General features: G+C 56.3%; 2 protein-coding genes across 2 annotated transcripts in view; one reads left to right on the forward strand and one right to left on the reverse strand.

The window, feature by feature from the left end:
- The first annotated feature begins 340 nt into the window (after nucleotides 1–340).
- On the forward strand, nucleotides 341–6488 carry APBA3 (amyloid beta (A4) precursor protein-binding, family A, member 3). The gene is made up of 10 exons (XM_006897894.1): nucleotides 341–904; nucleotides 983–1022; nucleotides 3812–3957; nucleotides 4073–4159; nucleotides 4244–4405; nucleotides 4892–5071; nucleotides 5154–5366; nucleotides 5978–6097; nucleotides 6187–6327; nucleotides 6417–6488. The coding sequence occupies exons 1-10, from the start codon at nucleotides 341–343 to the stop codon at nucleotides 6486–6488; spliced, it is 1725 nt and encodes a 574-aa protein (XP_006897956.1).
- A 300-nt stretch (nucleotides 6489–6788) lies between these two features.
- The window catches only part of TJP3 (tight junction protein 3), a 31530-nt gene continuing 26168 nt past the window's right edge, over nucleotides 6789–12150 (reverse strand). The window contains exons 14-20 of the mRNA XM_006897895.1: nucleotides 10918–11013; nucleotides 10556–10626; nucleotides 9679–9889; nucleotides 9506–9606; nucleotides 8511–8774; nucleotides 7206–7252; nucleotides 6789–6897 (exon numbers count right to left, since the gene is read on the reverse strand). Of these exons, the coding sequence (XP_006897957.1) occupies nucleotides 6789–6897; nucleotides 7206–7252; nucleotides 8511–8774; nucleotides 9506–9606; nucleotides 9679–9889; nucleotides 10556–10626; nucleotides 10918–11013 (899 nt within the window). The remainder of the gene's footprint in view (nucleotides 6898–7205; nucleotides 7253–8510; nucleotides 8775–9505; nucleotides 9607–9678; nucleotides 9890–10555; nucleotides 10627–10917; nucleotides 11014–12150) is intronic.

Genomic DNA, 12150 nt, shown 5'->3' on the forward strand with positions numbered 1-12150 from the left:
CCGGGCGCTGGCGGGGGGCCCTGGGCTGCTCGTGCGGGGGGGTCCCCCGGGCAGGTCCCCGGGAATTCCCTGGAGGTTGGAGCCCCACAGCCACTTCCCCACCACGGCCATCCCGAGCCTGGGTCCTCATCTATGAGATGACGTCGTAGGACTTTCCGTGCACGCTGTGTGCGGGCTTTCTTTTATAGAGCCACTGGGTGGGTTTGAACCACCAACCTTTGGGTTAGCAGCCAAGTGCTTGACTGTTATGCCACCAGGACACTCTGGTACCCAGGCGATTTCATTTCGATCTGTTTCAGCTGCAAGAAAATGCTGACTTGAGTGAGCCCAGGACCCTGGCATGGAGTTCTTGACAGTCACCCCCGTTTCTTCGGGGCCTCCAGCCATGGACTTGGAAGAGCCAGGGGTCACTCTGGCACCCTCTCAGGACCTGGCTCCCATCTCCCAGTGGGACCCGGAGACGGGAGCCCCCAGCAGTCTGAGCCAGATGGATTTTGATGAGCCGAGAATCCAGAACCTGGTGCAACAGTTTGAAGCTTTGCCGGGTGACCTGGGGGGTCTGTCTGCAGAGGGTCCTCCCTGCCCCCTGCACATCGCCACCGGTCATGGACTGGCCTCTGGGGACCTTGCAGATGCCCACGGGCTCTTGTCCGCCGAGGCTGGACGCGACGACTTGCTGAACCTTTTGCGCTGTGATGAGTGTCCACCTTCCCAGCCTTGTCCCCAGGAGTCTCCGGGGCTGCTGCAGCCCCCCGAGGACACAGACGAGGACACAAGCCTTCCGGAATGGGCAGAGGGAGCCTGTGCCGGGCAGGATGGCAGTCGGAGCTCAGGAAGCTCTCCGGAGCTCTGGCTGGAGACATCGCCTCTGGTCAGGCCTGAGGAGACGCCTGCCAGCGCCCAGGTAGTAGTGCCTGCCCCCGCCTCCGTGGCCTGGAGTCAGGCGGGCACTCAGACATGCCCCTCTTCTGTCTCCTTCCAGAGCCCCAAGACCCAAGCCTCATACCCTGCCCCCCAGGAGGGTGAGTGCCCTTGCCAACCTGCCCCTGGAGAACCTAAGGGCTTCAGAACAGTCTAAAACAGTCTCCCAAAAGCTAACACACAGTTTGTGAGCAAGGAGAAGGTTCTAGAAAGACTACATCATTGGTTTTGAGTAGATTCTGGATGGCCTGGGAGAAAAGAAACAGTCTTGAGAATGTTCTAGAATGACTAAAGGGTGATAAGGCGGCAGTTTGGCCATTTATAGTGCTGAGGGCTTTAGGCGAGGGTTGGCACATTGTGTGGTCTATGGCCTGAATCGGGCCATGCCTTCCTCTTGGACATCTTGTGAACTTGCTTTTTTAGACTTTTGCATTTTTAGATACTTGGGGAGATCAGGCAATTCTGTGATAGATGAACATGGCATGCAGTAACTATTGCAGGATCTGTAAATAAAGTTTTCTCGTCACAGCGTTGTTCCGCTGGCATGCTAACGGTCTGCTTCTGCGTTGCAGGAACAGAGTTGAGTAGTTGCTGCAGAACTGTCTGGCTCACAGAACTGAAAATCTTTACCATCTGGCTTTTTACAGAAAAAGTTAGCCAACCTTTGCTCTAGACTACCAGTTCTGGCATTCTAGAATGTTCTAGGGTTTTCCCAGGCTCCCCGAGACTCTGGATCAAAGAGCAAGTTCACAGGTTGTAGGGAGGGGAACTGATGTGAACCCACAGCTCCAGGAAAGCTCTAGAATCATGTTACTATGACTCACCACTTGAGGGTCTAGATGATAAGAAACTAGGTGTCCTTTAACCTGGACTTCTGTCTCGAGTAAGGGAAAGCATTAAGGGAGCCATTTGGTTATCAAACTGAAAAGGTCTAGAATCACAGAGAAAATGTTTTCAGATCAATAGGGGAACTATGCATGACAAAACAATCAGCCCTTCTGAGTCCTCATGACCATGACAGGAAAGAACTGTCCCAGATGCCTCCCGATGGATTTGAATTAGTGACCTTTATGTTAGAAGCCTTGCACTTGGCATCTGCACCAGCCAGGGGCTCCTAGACCTCCAATTCTAGCTTGATTGGAACATTCGAGAGTCATGTTAAGACTCTACAGTAGAAATGGGAGGGGTCAGCTTTTCTGATGATTTGTGATATTTGATGACAGAAATTGGTTATTCTGATAATGTTCTAATTAGTCTGTCTGATATACCTGAGGTAATTATGATTCACCATGAGTTGGTATTTTAAAACACTAACATAACTTGTTACGCATCAGAGAGTTGGACAATGACTAGGGAGGATAGAAGGAGAATTGATGCCTTTGAGCTGTGGTGCTGGAAAAGAGTATTGAGAATACCATGGACTGCTAGGAAAAACAAACGGATTTGTCCTGGAAAGGGTTAAACCGGGTGGCTTCTTGGAGGCAAGGATTCTGAGGCTCCGTCTTAACATAATTTGGACATGTTGTGAGGAGAGACCGGTCCTTGGAGAGGGACATCATGCTTGGGAGGGTGGAGGGACGGCGCAGGAGGGGAAGACCCTCTATGAGGTGGATTGATTCAGTGATTGGGATAATCGGAATGGGAGTGTCAGACAGTGCGATTGGCACAGGACAGAGTGGAGTTTAGGGCTGTTGTACATAGGGTCGCTATGAGTCGCAGGCGACTCGACGGCACATAACAACAACAACAACATAACTTAGCTTTCCTGCTGGATCTTCCGAATCCAATGTGTGTATTTCACACCTACCTACACATCCCAGTTGGCACCAGCGCCGTTATGCTGGGTGACAGTCATTTGTGGCTGGCGGCCACTGTGCTGGACAGTGCAGATCTAGACCTTCGAGTGGAATCGTTGGTGGCTTTGGAACAAATAGATGGTGAAGGACAGCAGGCAGAGGTGACGGTGGCGTGAACTCACACACCACTGGGCTGCCCAGGGCCGGGGTCTGGGATCCGTGAAGCTCTGAACCAGAAGAGTGACTACGGACTAGAATATTCCAGAAGTACCAGCAGAGCTGTCCGGGTCTAGGTTTCACGGAGAGTTCTTTCTATTTCCGGGCTGGGTTGAAAGATTCAAGAACTGTGATCACAGTTGGTGGTTTCTAGACGAATCCGGCAGTTCTTGGAATGATACACCCGAGGTGTTGATTCCTTGAGGAGTTCTAGAACTGCTAGAAAAGGAAGGTCCGCCTGATGTTTGTATGATGAAGCCGCTCCAGAACTAGAGTGGCTGGTTCTAGAGTCCTTGACGGAGCTCGCTACTGTGAGATCCGGAGAATTCTGGAGCCCCCCTGGGTGCCTTCTGGAGTTGGACGCAGTGGAAGTTCCTGATAGGACGCGAGTTTATTCAGTTCTGGTCTTGCGTTGCCTGTGGTCCTGGGGGGACTTCGAGGACACTGGGCCCAGTTATTTGGTTCTAGCTCTATTGAAGAATCCCAGAGCTTTTAAGTGGGACTGACAATGCCTCTAAAACGACGTGGCTTTTATACATAGGAGCTGAGAGCCAGGCCACCTGGTTCCAGGCAGGTCACAGAATTCTGCACACCCCTCGTGGAGCACTAGGTCTGCACCTGACCTCGGACGGCCACCTGCTAGAACTGGGCACCGCCTGGGAGCCCTCAGGCCACAGGCAGAGCAGACAGAGGTTCTAGATCTGTGAGGGCAGAGCTGGCTCAGGGCGACCGGGTGCTTCTGACCGTAAGCTTCCCTGTGGTCCTATCCTAGACTTCTCTATGCGTCTAGTCTCCTGAGGGAGCCAGGGCAGTAGTGGGCTGGCCAAGCCTGGCCAGGGGCCCCCGCAAGCTGACCCTGCATGCCCTGTCACCCCTAGTACCCGGTCCCTGTGACCACGAAGACCTCCTAGATGGTGTCATCTTTGGAGCCAAGTACTTGGGCTCCACCCAGCTGGTGTCCGAGCGGAACCCGCCCCCCAGCACCCGCATGGCCCAGGCCCAGGAGGCGGTGGACCGCGTCAAGGTGAAGGCAGGCCTGGGTGGACGAGCTGGTGGGGACCCGGTGAGCAAGTGGGGCGCAGGCAGGTCCCGAGGCCCCAGAAGCTGATGGAGTCCCTGGGGGTCTCCCTTTCCCACAGGCCCCCGCGGGGGAGACGCAGCCCATGACGGAGGTGGACCTCTTCATCTCCACCAAGCGGATCAAGGTTCTGACTGCTGACTCCCAGGTACGGCCAGACTGGCACCTGGTGCCCCCCCCCCCCCCCCCGCAGAGGGCAGAGCAAACAGCCCACCCCCGTGTCTCCCCCCAGGAGGCCATGATGGACCACGCGCTGCAGACCATCTCGTACATCGCCGACATCGGCAGCGTGCTGGTGCTGATGGCCCGGCGGCGGCAGGCCCGGAGACCCGCACCCCAGGACCGCGACCACCCGCCCTGCAGGATGCTCTGCCACGTCTTCCACTCCGAGGACGTGAGTGCCCACCTCCTGGATGGCCACGATCCCCCGGTCAGCCGTCTCGCCCTTCCCAGAGGCCTCTGCGGCAGTATCTTTCTCATAAACCTTGGTGCCATAGATTCTTACCATTCCCAGAATGCCCCTGTGCTGTATATGCTAATCTTCCCATAAACCTTTGCATTAGATGGTCTTTAACCTTTCCCACGAGTCCCTGGGCCATGTGATCTGACCCTTCCCACTGTCCCCTGGGCCATGTGGTCTCACTCTTGCCATACTGGCAGTCCACTCCCCTGGACCCTCTCACACCTTCTGGACAAGCCCCAAGGCTTGTCCTCTTTGGCCAGTTCCTCCCAGAAGTCTTTGCAGTGGACACTGCCTCCCCAGTATTTACCAGGTGGCCCAGGGTTGCCTCCCCACCCTCCCCCCTTTCCCCTGGAAGTCGCCCCTGGATCTGGTCAGGGGCAGAGGACATGGACCCTGAGGACGGTGCTGCCCCCGCAGGCCCAGCTCATCGCGCAGGCCATTGGCCAGGCCTTTGCCGTGGCCTACAGCCAGTTCCTGCGGGAGAGCGGCATTGAGCCTGGCCAGGCAGCCGCCCGGCTCAGCCAGGCCACCCAGGGGCCCAGCCATCTCCACAACGGGGACCTTGACCACTTCTCCAACAGCGAGAACTGCCGAGAGGTGAGCGAGGTGGTGTGCCACCCTCCCTGACACAGGTGTTCACCCCACGGAACCACCTCCATGCCCATCATGTCCCCCCCAGGTGTGCATCACGAAGCGGCCAGGTGAGGGCCTGGGAGTGGCCCTGGTGGAGTCGGGCTGGGGCTCCCTACTGCCCACAGCCGTCATTGCCAACCTGCAGCACGGGGGCCCCGCCGAGCGTTCAGGGGCCCTTAGCATCGGGGACCGCCTCACTGCCATCAATGGGGCCAGCCTGGTGGGGCTGCCCCTGACCGCCTGCCAGGCCGCCGTCCGCGTGAGTCTGTCCTGGAGTGAGCCAGTGGGGACCAGGGCCTTCTGGGCCAGTCCAGTGCCTTTCCTGTCATCCTCTGGCCCGTGTGGCCTCCCCGTTCCCACCGTGCGTGCACGTAGGGACACTGAGGCTCAGGAAAGCCTCTTGTCCAGGGGACCCTGCTGGAAGCACAGCTGCGTGGGCTCCCGGACCAGGAGGCTTTTTCTCTGTCCAGGGACCAGGATGGGTTTGCTTTTAGCCTGCACCCTTTTGACTCAGATGGGGGCACTTGGGCCATGAAACTGGGAGGGACATGCCAGGTCCAGGTGGGGGTCAGTACTCAGGAATACTTTAGGGACCACACCTCCGACGGGCGTGCTGTCCACTCCATGTCCCCTGCAGCAACTTAGGGAATATAGCCCCAAGGTGCATGCTGCTCCCTGCCCCTCCCCTGCAGAAGCTGAGCCCCAGCCCACGGCCAGCCCACGGCCACCCCACTTCAGAGGCTCCCTCTCCCCACTTCTCAAGGGTCTTCTAGAAACTAGACTCGGGGATAGAGCTCTAAGTTGAGGCACAGGGGGATCCAGCGAGGCCTGTGTGGGGCAGCAGGGCCTGACCCAGGCCCCTTCCTGCAGGAAGTGAAGCCACAGACATCTGTGACCCTCAGCATTGTCCACTGTCCCCCGGTCACCACCGCCATCATCCGCCGGCCCCACGCCCGTGAGCAGCTGGGCTTCTGCGTGGAGAATGGCATTGTGAGGCTGGGTCTGGGGTGCTCGATGGGGACACACGCGGGGGTCAGGTGACCCCGGCGTGTCCCCTGAGCAGTGCCCCTTCCTCCTAGATCTGCAGTCTGCTGCGGGGTGGCATCGCCGAGCGTGGGGGCGTCCGCGTGGGTCACCGTATCATTGAGATCAACGGGCAGAGCGTGGTGGCCGTGCCGCACGCCCGCGTCATCGAGCTGCTCACGGAGGCCCACAATGAGGTGGGGGGAGGTGCCGAGGGGGGGGCCGGGCTGGGGCGCCCTCCTGTCCTCACCAGGCCTGCCTGAGCTCCTCCGCTTCTCTCCGCCAGGTCCACATCAAGACGATGCCGGCCGCCACCTACCGCCTGCTTACCGGCCAGGAGCAGCCCGTGTACCTGTGACCCCCGCCCCTCCCCTGCCACTGTGCCTTAGCCTTGCGCCTCCAGTGCCCCGCGTGGCCAGCCAGGGCCCCCCAGCACTCTCAGCTCTTGGTGGTTTTCTGTGTAAAATATTAAAAGTTTACCCAGTGAGCAAAATCTCGGATTGGGGTCAGGAGCCGAGCAAGGAGAACGGGCGTGGTCCCTTGTTAGTCCTGGAAGGCAGAGCTGTGAAAATACTGTTTATTAAGAGCAGGTTGAGGGCACGTTCCAGGTCTGTCCCCAGAGGTGGCAGGGGGACAGGGGAGTCGGCAGCCCGCAGCTTCACAGGTCCGTGGCGGGGCCCCAGTCGTAACCTTCTTCATCGGAAGATTCCACGTCTCGGGCTCGGGCATGTGTAAACTTCTTCTTCAGGGCCTCCCGCTCGTACGTCCTGGGAATTAAGAAATGGAGTTGAGGTTGGGGTGAGGACAAGCAGTGAGTGTGGGCACAGATGAGCAAAACTGGGCATTCTGGGCCAGGAACTTATTGAAGAACTCCTGTGCAGCCTGCAAAACCCCAGCTGCAGTGTCTTTAGAAGGCCTTCTTTCTCAGTTCTCACTGGAAGCACATTCCCATACACATGGCTCTAACCACACAGGACTGTTTCATTCACTGGACTACAAGCACATGAGAAGGGGGGCCTGGATCTAGGCCTTTTCACCCTAAAAATGTCTGGGGAAAGGGGTTGGGGGCACTTACCGCATGCTGTCCTGCCGCCACTGCCCCTGGGGGTGCCAGCTGTCCACCTTGAGGGAGAGGGAGCCCGGATGTTAACACCAAGATGAACCCCCACTCTCCTCACCTTTGCTCAGGCAGCGTTAGCCAGGCGAACCCTCTCCTTTCCCTAAGATGACAGCTTCTCACTGGGCCTGTGAGGGGCCTGAGGAAAAACCCAGGCCTCCCTCCCTTTGGGGACAGGCCAGTGGAACCAAGCCAGGCTCCCGTGGACGGTCGAGCAGATGGGACACCACACAACCCCAAGGTTGCTCTTCACAGCAAAAGGAATGTTTTCTACGTTCATGGTGTTTTCCGCCAGCAAATTGGAGAGTTTCTGGCTAATACATGTCATTGAGCTGGTCTTCCCCCTCATTGGCCTGGTGCCCAGTGAGACTGGACCATGATGCCTAGGGTTTTCACGGGCTGTCTTGCAGAAGTGGGTAGCCAGGCCTTTCTTCCTACTCTGCCTTAGTCTACCAGTTCCGTTGAGACCTGGTTAGAATCCTAGGAACACACAAGCTTCCACTAACAGATGTGTGGTCCTGTACCTGAGTGCAGTGGCCTAGAATCATACACGTGAGGCTCCAAGGAAGGTGAGAATTCGGCCACTGCTCCCCTCATCCCCGTGAAACTCCTGCACGGCCGTCAGGTCGACTGACTCGGGGACCCTGTTTGTGTCAGTAGCTCGTTTTTGAAGGTGGAAAGCCGCGCAGACTAGACCCTCCACAAGCTCTTGTTTGCGGGGATGGTGGGTCGCTTGCCCCACTCAGGGCCTCCATCACAGACCTGCTAGGTGATGTGAGGTTGACTCCCGGACCCCGGGTGACAGTGGAACTGCCCCAGGGACTTTCAGGCTGTGACTTTGTGAAAGCAGGTCACCAGGCCTTTCTTCCAAGGTGCCCAGTGTGGACTCAAAGTAGCTGAATGTGTTAAACATTCGTACCACCCAGAGCCTTTGCCCGCCATGCACCAAGTGCCGGTTAAACATTACCGTTAAACATCACTGATAAGCCAGGCCTGGGCCTGCACAGCTCTCCCTCACCCAGGGCTTCCACTCTACTAAATCAAACCCCTGAGGTCACAGTGGTTAAAGTGCTAGCGAAAAGGTCAGGGGTTTGGATCCACCAGCAGCTCAGAGGAGGAAAGGTGGAACAGGCCGCTTCTGCAAGTTATAGCCTCAGCCCCGCAGGCAGGTCTCCGTCCTGCGGGGTCATGATCCCACAGAACTCCACCTCCCCTGTGTGTGTCCACCTCCTTGGTGCCCCTCAGCAAGGGCCCTCTGGTTACCTGGACTCCCCGGGGGGCCAAGGATCCCCCATGATCCCGAGGGTTCTGGGGCACGTCCTCCAGCACGGGCTCCGAGGACCGGGCCAGCGCTGGCGTCGGGGGCCCCTCGTCCACGTCCGTGTGGGCGCCCCCCTCGCCGTCCGTGTGGCCCTCACCGTCCGTCTCGTAGTCGCTGTTGGCCCGGCTGTCACAGCTGAGTTCGGCGGAGCTGTCAGCCAGGCCGCGGAGCGGGAGGTCCAGGTTGTCCTCTGAGGAGCCGTCCAGCTGAGAGGCAGGAGGGGCAGCGTGGATGCTGGGCCAGGCTGTGGCTGACCCCCGCCTCCAGACCAAGGCCAGCCCTGGCCCCAGAGCCAGCTTTAGCTTGGGCACTTCCCTTCAAACTCTGTCCCAGAACAGGCAAAGACCTTCCTTAGCCCTCACCCCAAGCTTGGGTCTGACCACTAACCCCTGACTCAAGACCAAAGCGCCCAAGCCTGAGCTTCACTGACTCTTGACCTCATCAAATCCAACCAAGACCTCAGGCCCAAGAACAGGAAGTTGGCCAGGAACGAGAGAGATGCAGAGGCAGAGTCTGAAGTGAGAGTGGACCCCAGCCGTCACATCCACAGGCCAGTGTTGAGAGGTGGCTAGTGACAGCCCAGTCCTAAGTCCCATGGCCAGGCTGAGACTTAAACTCTTAAACTCTTCCCAACCTGAGAGCAGAGAGTGCTGGCGGGGACAGATAGCACGCTGAGGGGTGTGTGTGTGTGTGTGTGTGTGTGAGAGAGAGAGACACTCTTGACCTTTGACCGTAGGCTGGCCCTTATCCCACAGCTGAGCCTCGACTCTGAGCTGAGCCCGTGCGTCCCCCCAAGGCCACCTCCCCATGTAGCCTAAGAGACAACCCAGGCTGACACTGACCCTGGCCACAGGCCTGACTCTGAATGAACCCTAACTCGACAGAAGCCGCATTCCCCGCTGACCGTGGCCTGGCCCCCGCACCCCCTGCCACACACCTGGTCCTCAGCCGTCCAGATGGGCTGCATCTGCTGCTCTTGGATGATGGCCTTGAGGTCCTGGTACCAGGCCTCGCTCGTGCCGCTCAGAGGGATGACGGCTGTGGGAACGGGACATGAGCACGGCGGGACCCTCCCCCAGCCTGCCCCAGGACCCCAGCACCCCACCCCACCTGTGAAAAGGTGGCTGTTGTACTTCCGCAGCTTCTGTGCCTGTGCGTATAGGCGGCGAGAGCTGCGGCGGGAGGCGGGGGCCAGCCACTGCCGCAGGGCCTTGAGCATGGGCCGGCTCTCGGGGGCGCAGAAGACCACAATGGGGTAGTACTGCACGTAGTTGAGGCGCTCGATGGCCGAGGGCGTCACATCCAGGAGCGCGTGCTTGTCCTGGGTTGGCCAGCGCGGGGGAGGGGAGAGAGAAAGGGATGGTGAGGCAGTGGCACAGGAACAGAGATGGACAGACAAGAATCAGTGAGAATGACAGAAAACAAGTCTGAGGTCAGAGTGGACCCCAGCCTCTCACATCCACAGGCCAGCAGATTGGGAGAGGTCAGGACAGTGTGAGCTGTAGCGTCCTGGGCTCCAGAGACCCAGTTTTCGTTTCTGTCACTGACCAACGCTTGCTGCTGGGTGAGTCTGCCCAGAAAGGCTCTGTCCCGCCAACACCCCCCACATCACAAAAACCCTGACAGGCTTTCCAGAAGTTCATCGTCTCCTTGTCTTAACTGTTGATAATGTCAGCTCCGAAGGGCTTTGATTAAGGAGTGATGAGGAACCTTGATTGCCTTCTAGGAAGGATTGAAAGTCAATTTTTCTGTCATGGTTAAGTTAATAGATTACTGATTTTTTTACCATCTATACATACCCTAGCAATTGATTACACGTGTAAGTACTTTGGTAATAGCACAAGTTTCTAAAATGAAAAGTTTTCTTCTCAAAAAAACAAAAAAAACCAAAAAACAAAAAAACAAAGACCCTGACAGGAAGATCCATGGAGACACTTGCTTCTGGAATAAGGGATGGGGAGAGGTCAGCTGCCTGGAGTCCACTTACCTTTTCTGCGATCACCCGCACGGTGTCCAGCTTGATGATTTTTGAGGGGCTCTCAGTTCTGGACACACTCTCTGTCAGAGGGAGGAGGTACCAGCAGATTCAGCTTCTTACACACACATCTACCTGCCTCTCCGCTGCTCAGGAACCTACCATGGCTCCCCATTGCCCTGGAGAGAAAGCCCATGGCCACCTGCTGGGGCTGGGCTGAGTTAGGATTCTCAGGCCCTTCCCGGGTGTGTGAGGACTGACAAGTGATGTCCAGCCCAGGCACTGGTGGCAATGCCTCCTGAGTCCATCCTTGTTGGAACTCTGCCCTCTCACCAAGCGGCCTCAGCCTCAGGGCCGCCTGACCACTGTCTCACCTGCGATTTCAAACTGGTCAGGCATCTCGGCGGTCAGCTTCTGCATAGCAATGTCAGCCACGGGCCCCAGGATCACCACCGGGCGCCTAAAGCTGGCTGGGGGCAGAGGAATGACAAGGTCAGCACTCTCACAATTACATCTGCACCTCCTCTGAGCTAAGTGGGTGCCAGGCCCACAGCTGCTCAAGGGAGCCCAGGTGGCACAGTGGAGAAAGTGCTGGGCTTCTAACTGAAAGGTGGGCAGTTCAAATCCACCAGGGTAAGAAAGATGAATTGTCTCTTCCCACAAAGATTGACAATAGCTGTAAGGTGATGTACTAGATAAAGGCAGTGGCCAACTAAGGACTATATCTCCCAGCATCCTTTGAAATTAGTTGTGGTCACATGATTCTGTTGTGGCCAATGGGGTAGAAGAAGGATTGGAGCGACCAATTCTGGATCTTGTCCTTCAGGGAATGGTCCCAGGCTTCCTCCCCACTCCCTCTGACTGGAATGGGAGTTAGCCATATAGGAGGCCAAAAAACAAGATAGAAGGAGCCACAAAGCCACACCAGGTCAGTGTACTGCTGACTCTGGGGCTGTTTGTTGGAAAAGAAACTATTTCTTGCTAATGTCATGCTATTTTGAGTTTGTTAAAGCCACTGAACCTACCAAACTCTGGTCAGCAAATGTGGCCCCACTCTCTATGTGTGTAAATAAAGTTTTATTGGCACACAGCCACTTGATTTGTACCAGATCTAATGTGGGTGCTTTTTGACAGAGTCAAATAGATGTGACAGAGGCTGTCCATTTCACCAGCCTGGAACAGTTACTGTATAGCTCATTATAGGAAATCTGCAGAGCCATTTTGACTAGGTGATAAATTATTTGACTGATCAGGAAATAGGTAAGGAGGGCACTGAAGCTGGAAGGATGTAAGTGGATATAAATAGGAACCATTTATCTGTAACACTGATCTTGGTACAAAAAGGAAAATCTTTTTTAGGATACTGACTTTAAATAATGGCAACCAGAAAAAAGCAGGAGTAGCCATATTAATCTCTGACAAAATAAATATCAATGTAAAAACCATCACGGAAGACAAGGAAGGTCACTACATAATGCTGAAAGGGTCAATAGAACAAGAGGACATAACAGTAATAAATATCTATGCACCAAATAAAAAACCAGCAAAATACATAAAACAAGCATTAACAAAACTGAAAAAGGAAATAGACAACACTACTGTAGTGC

The sequence above is a fragment of the Elephantulus edwardii genome, unplaced genomic scaffold (genome assembly GCF_000299155.1).
Source record: "Elephantulus edwardii isolate Elephantulus edwardi_28Jun2011 unplaced genomic scaffold, EleEdw1.0 scaffold00217, whole genome shotgun sequence".
NCBI lineage: Eukaryota > Metazoa > Chordata > Mammalia > Macroscelidea > Macroscelididae > Elephantulus > Elephantulus edwardii.

Bases quoted from the DNA above. Each gene is read 5' to 3' on its own strand.
- APBA3 (XM_006897894.1), top strand. From the start codon at position 341: ATGGAGTTCTTGACAGTCACCCCCGTTTCTTCGGGGCCTCCAGCCATG. The intron at 1,023-3,811 runs GTGAGTGCCCTT...TGTCACCCCTAG, and splicing joins ATACCCTGCCCCCCAGGAGG to TACCCGGTCCCTGTGACCAC. The intron at 4,160-4,243 runs GTACGGCCAGAC...GTCTCCCCCCAG, and splicing joins TTCTGACTGCTGACTCCCAG to GAGGCCATGATGGACCACGC.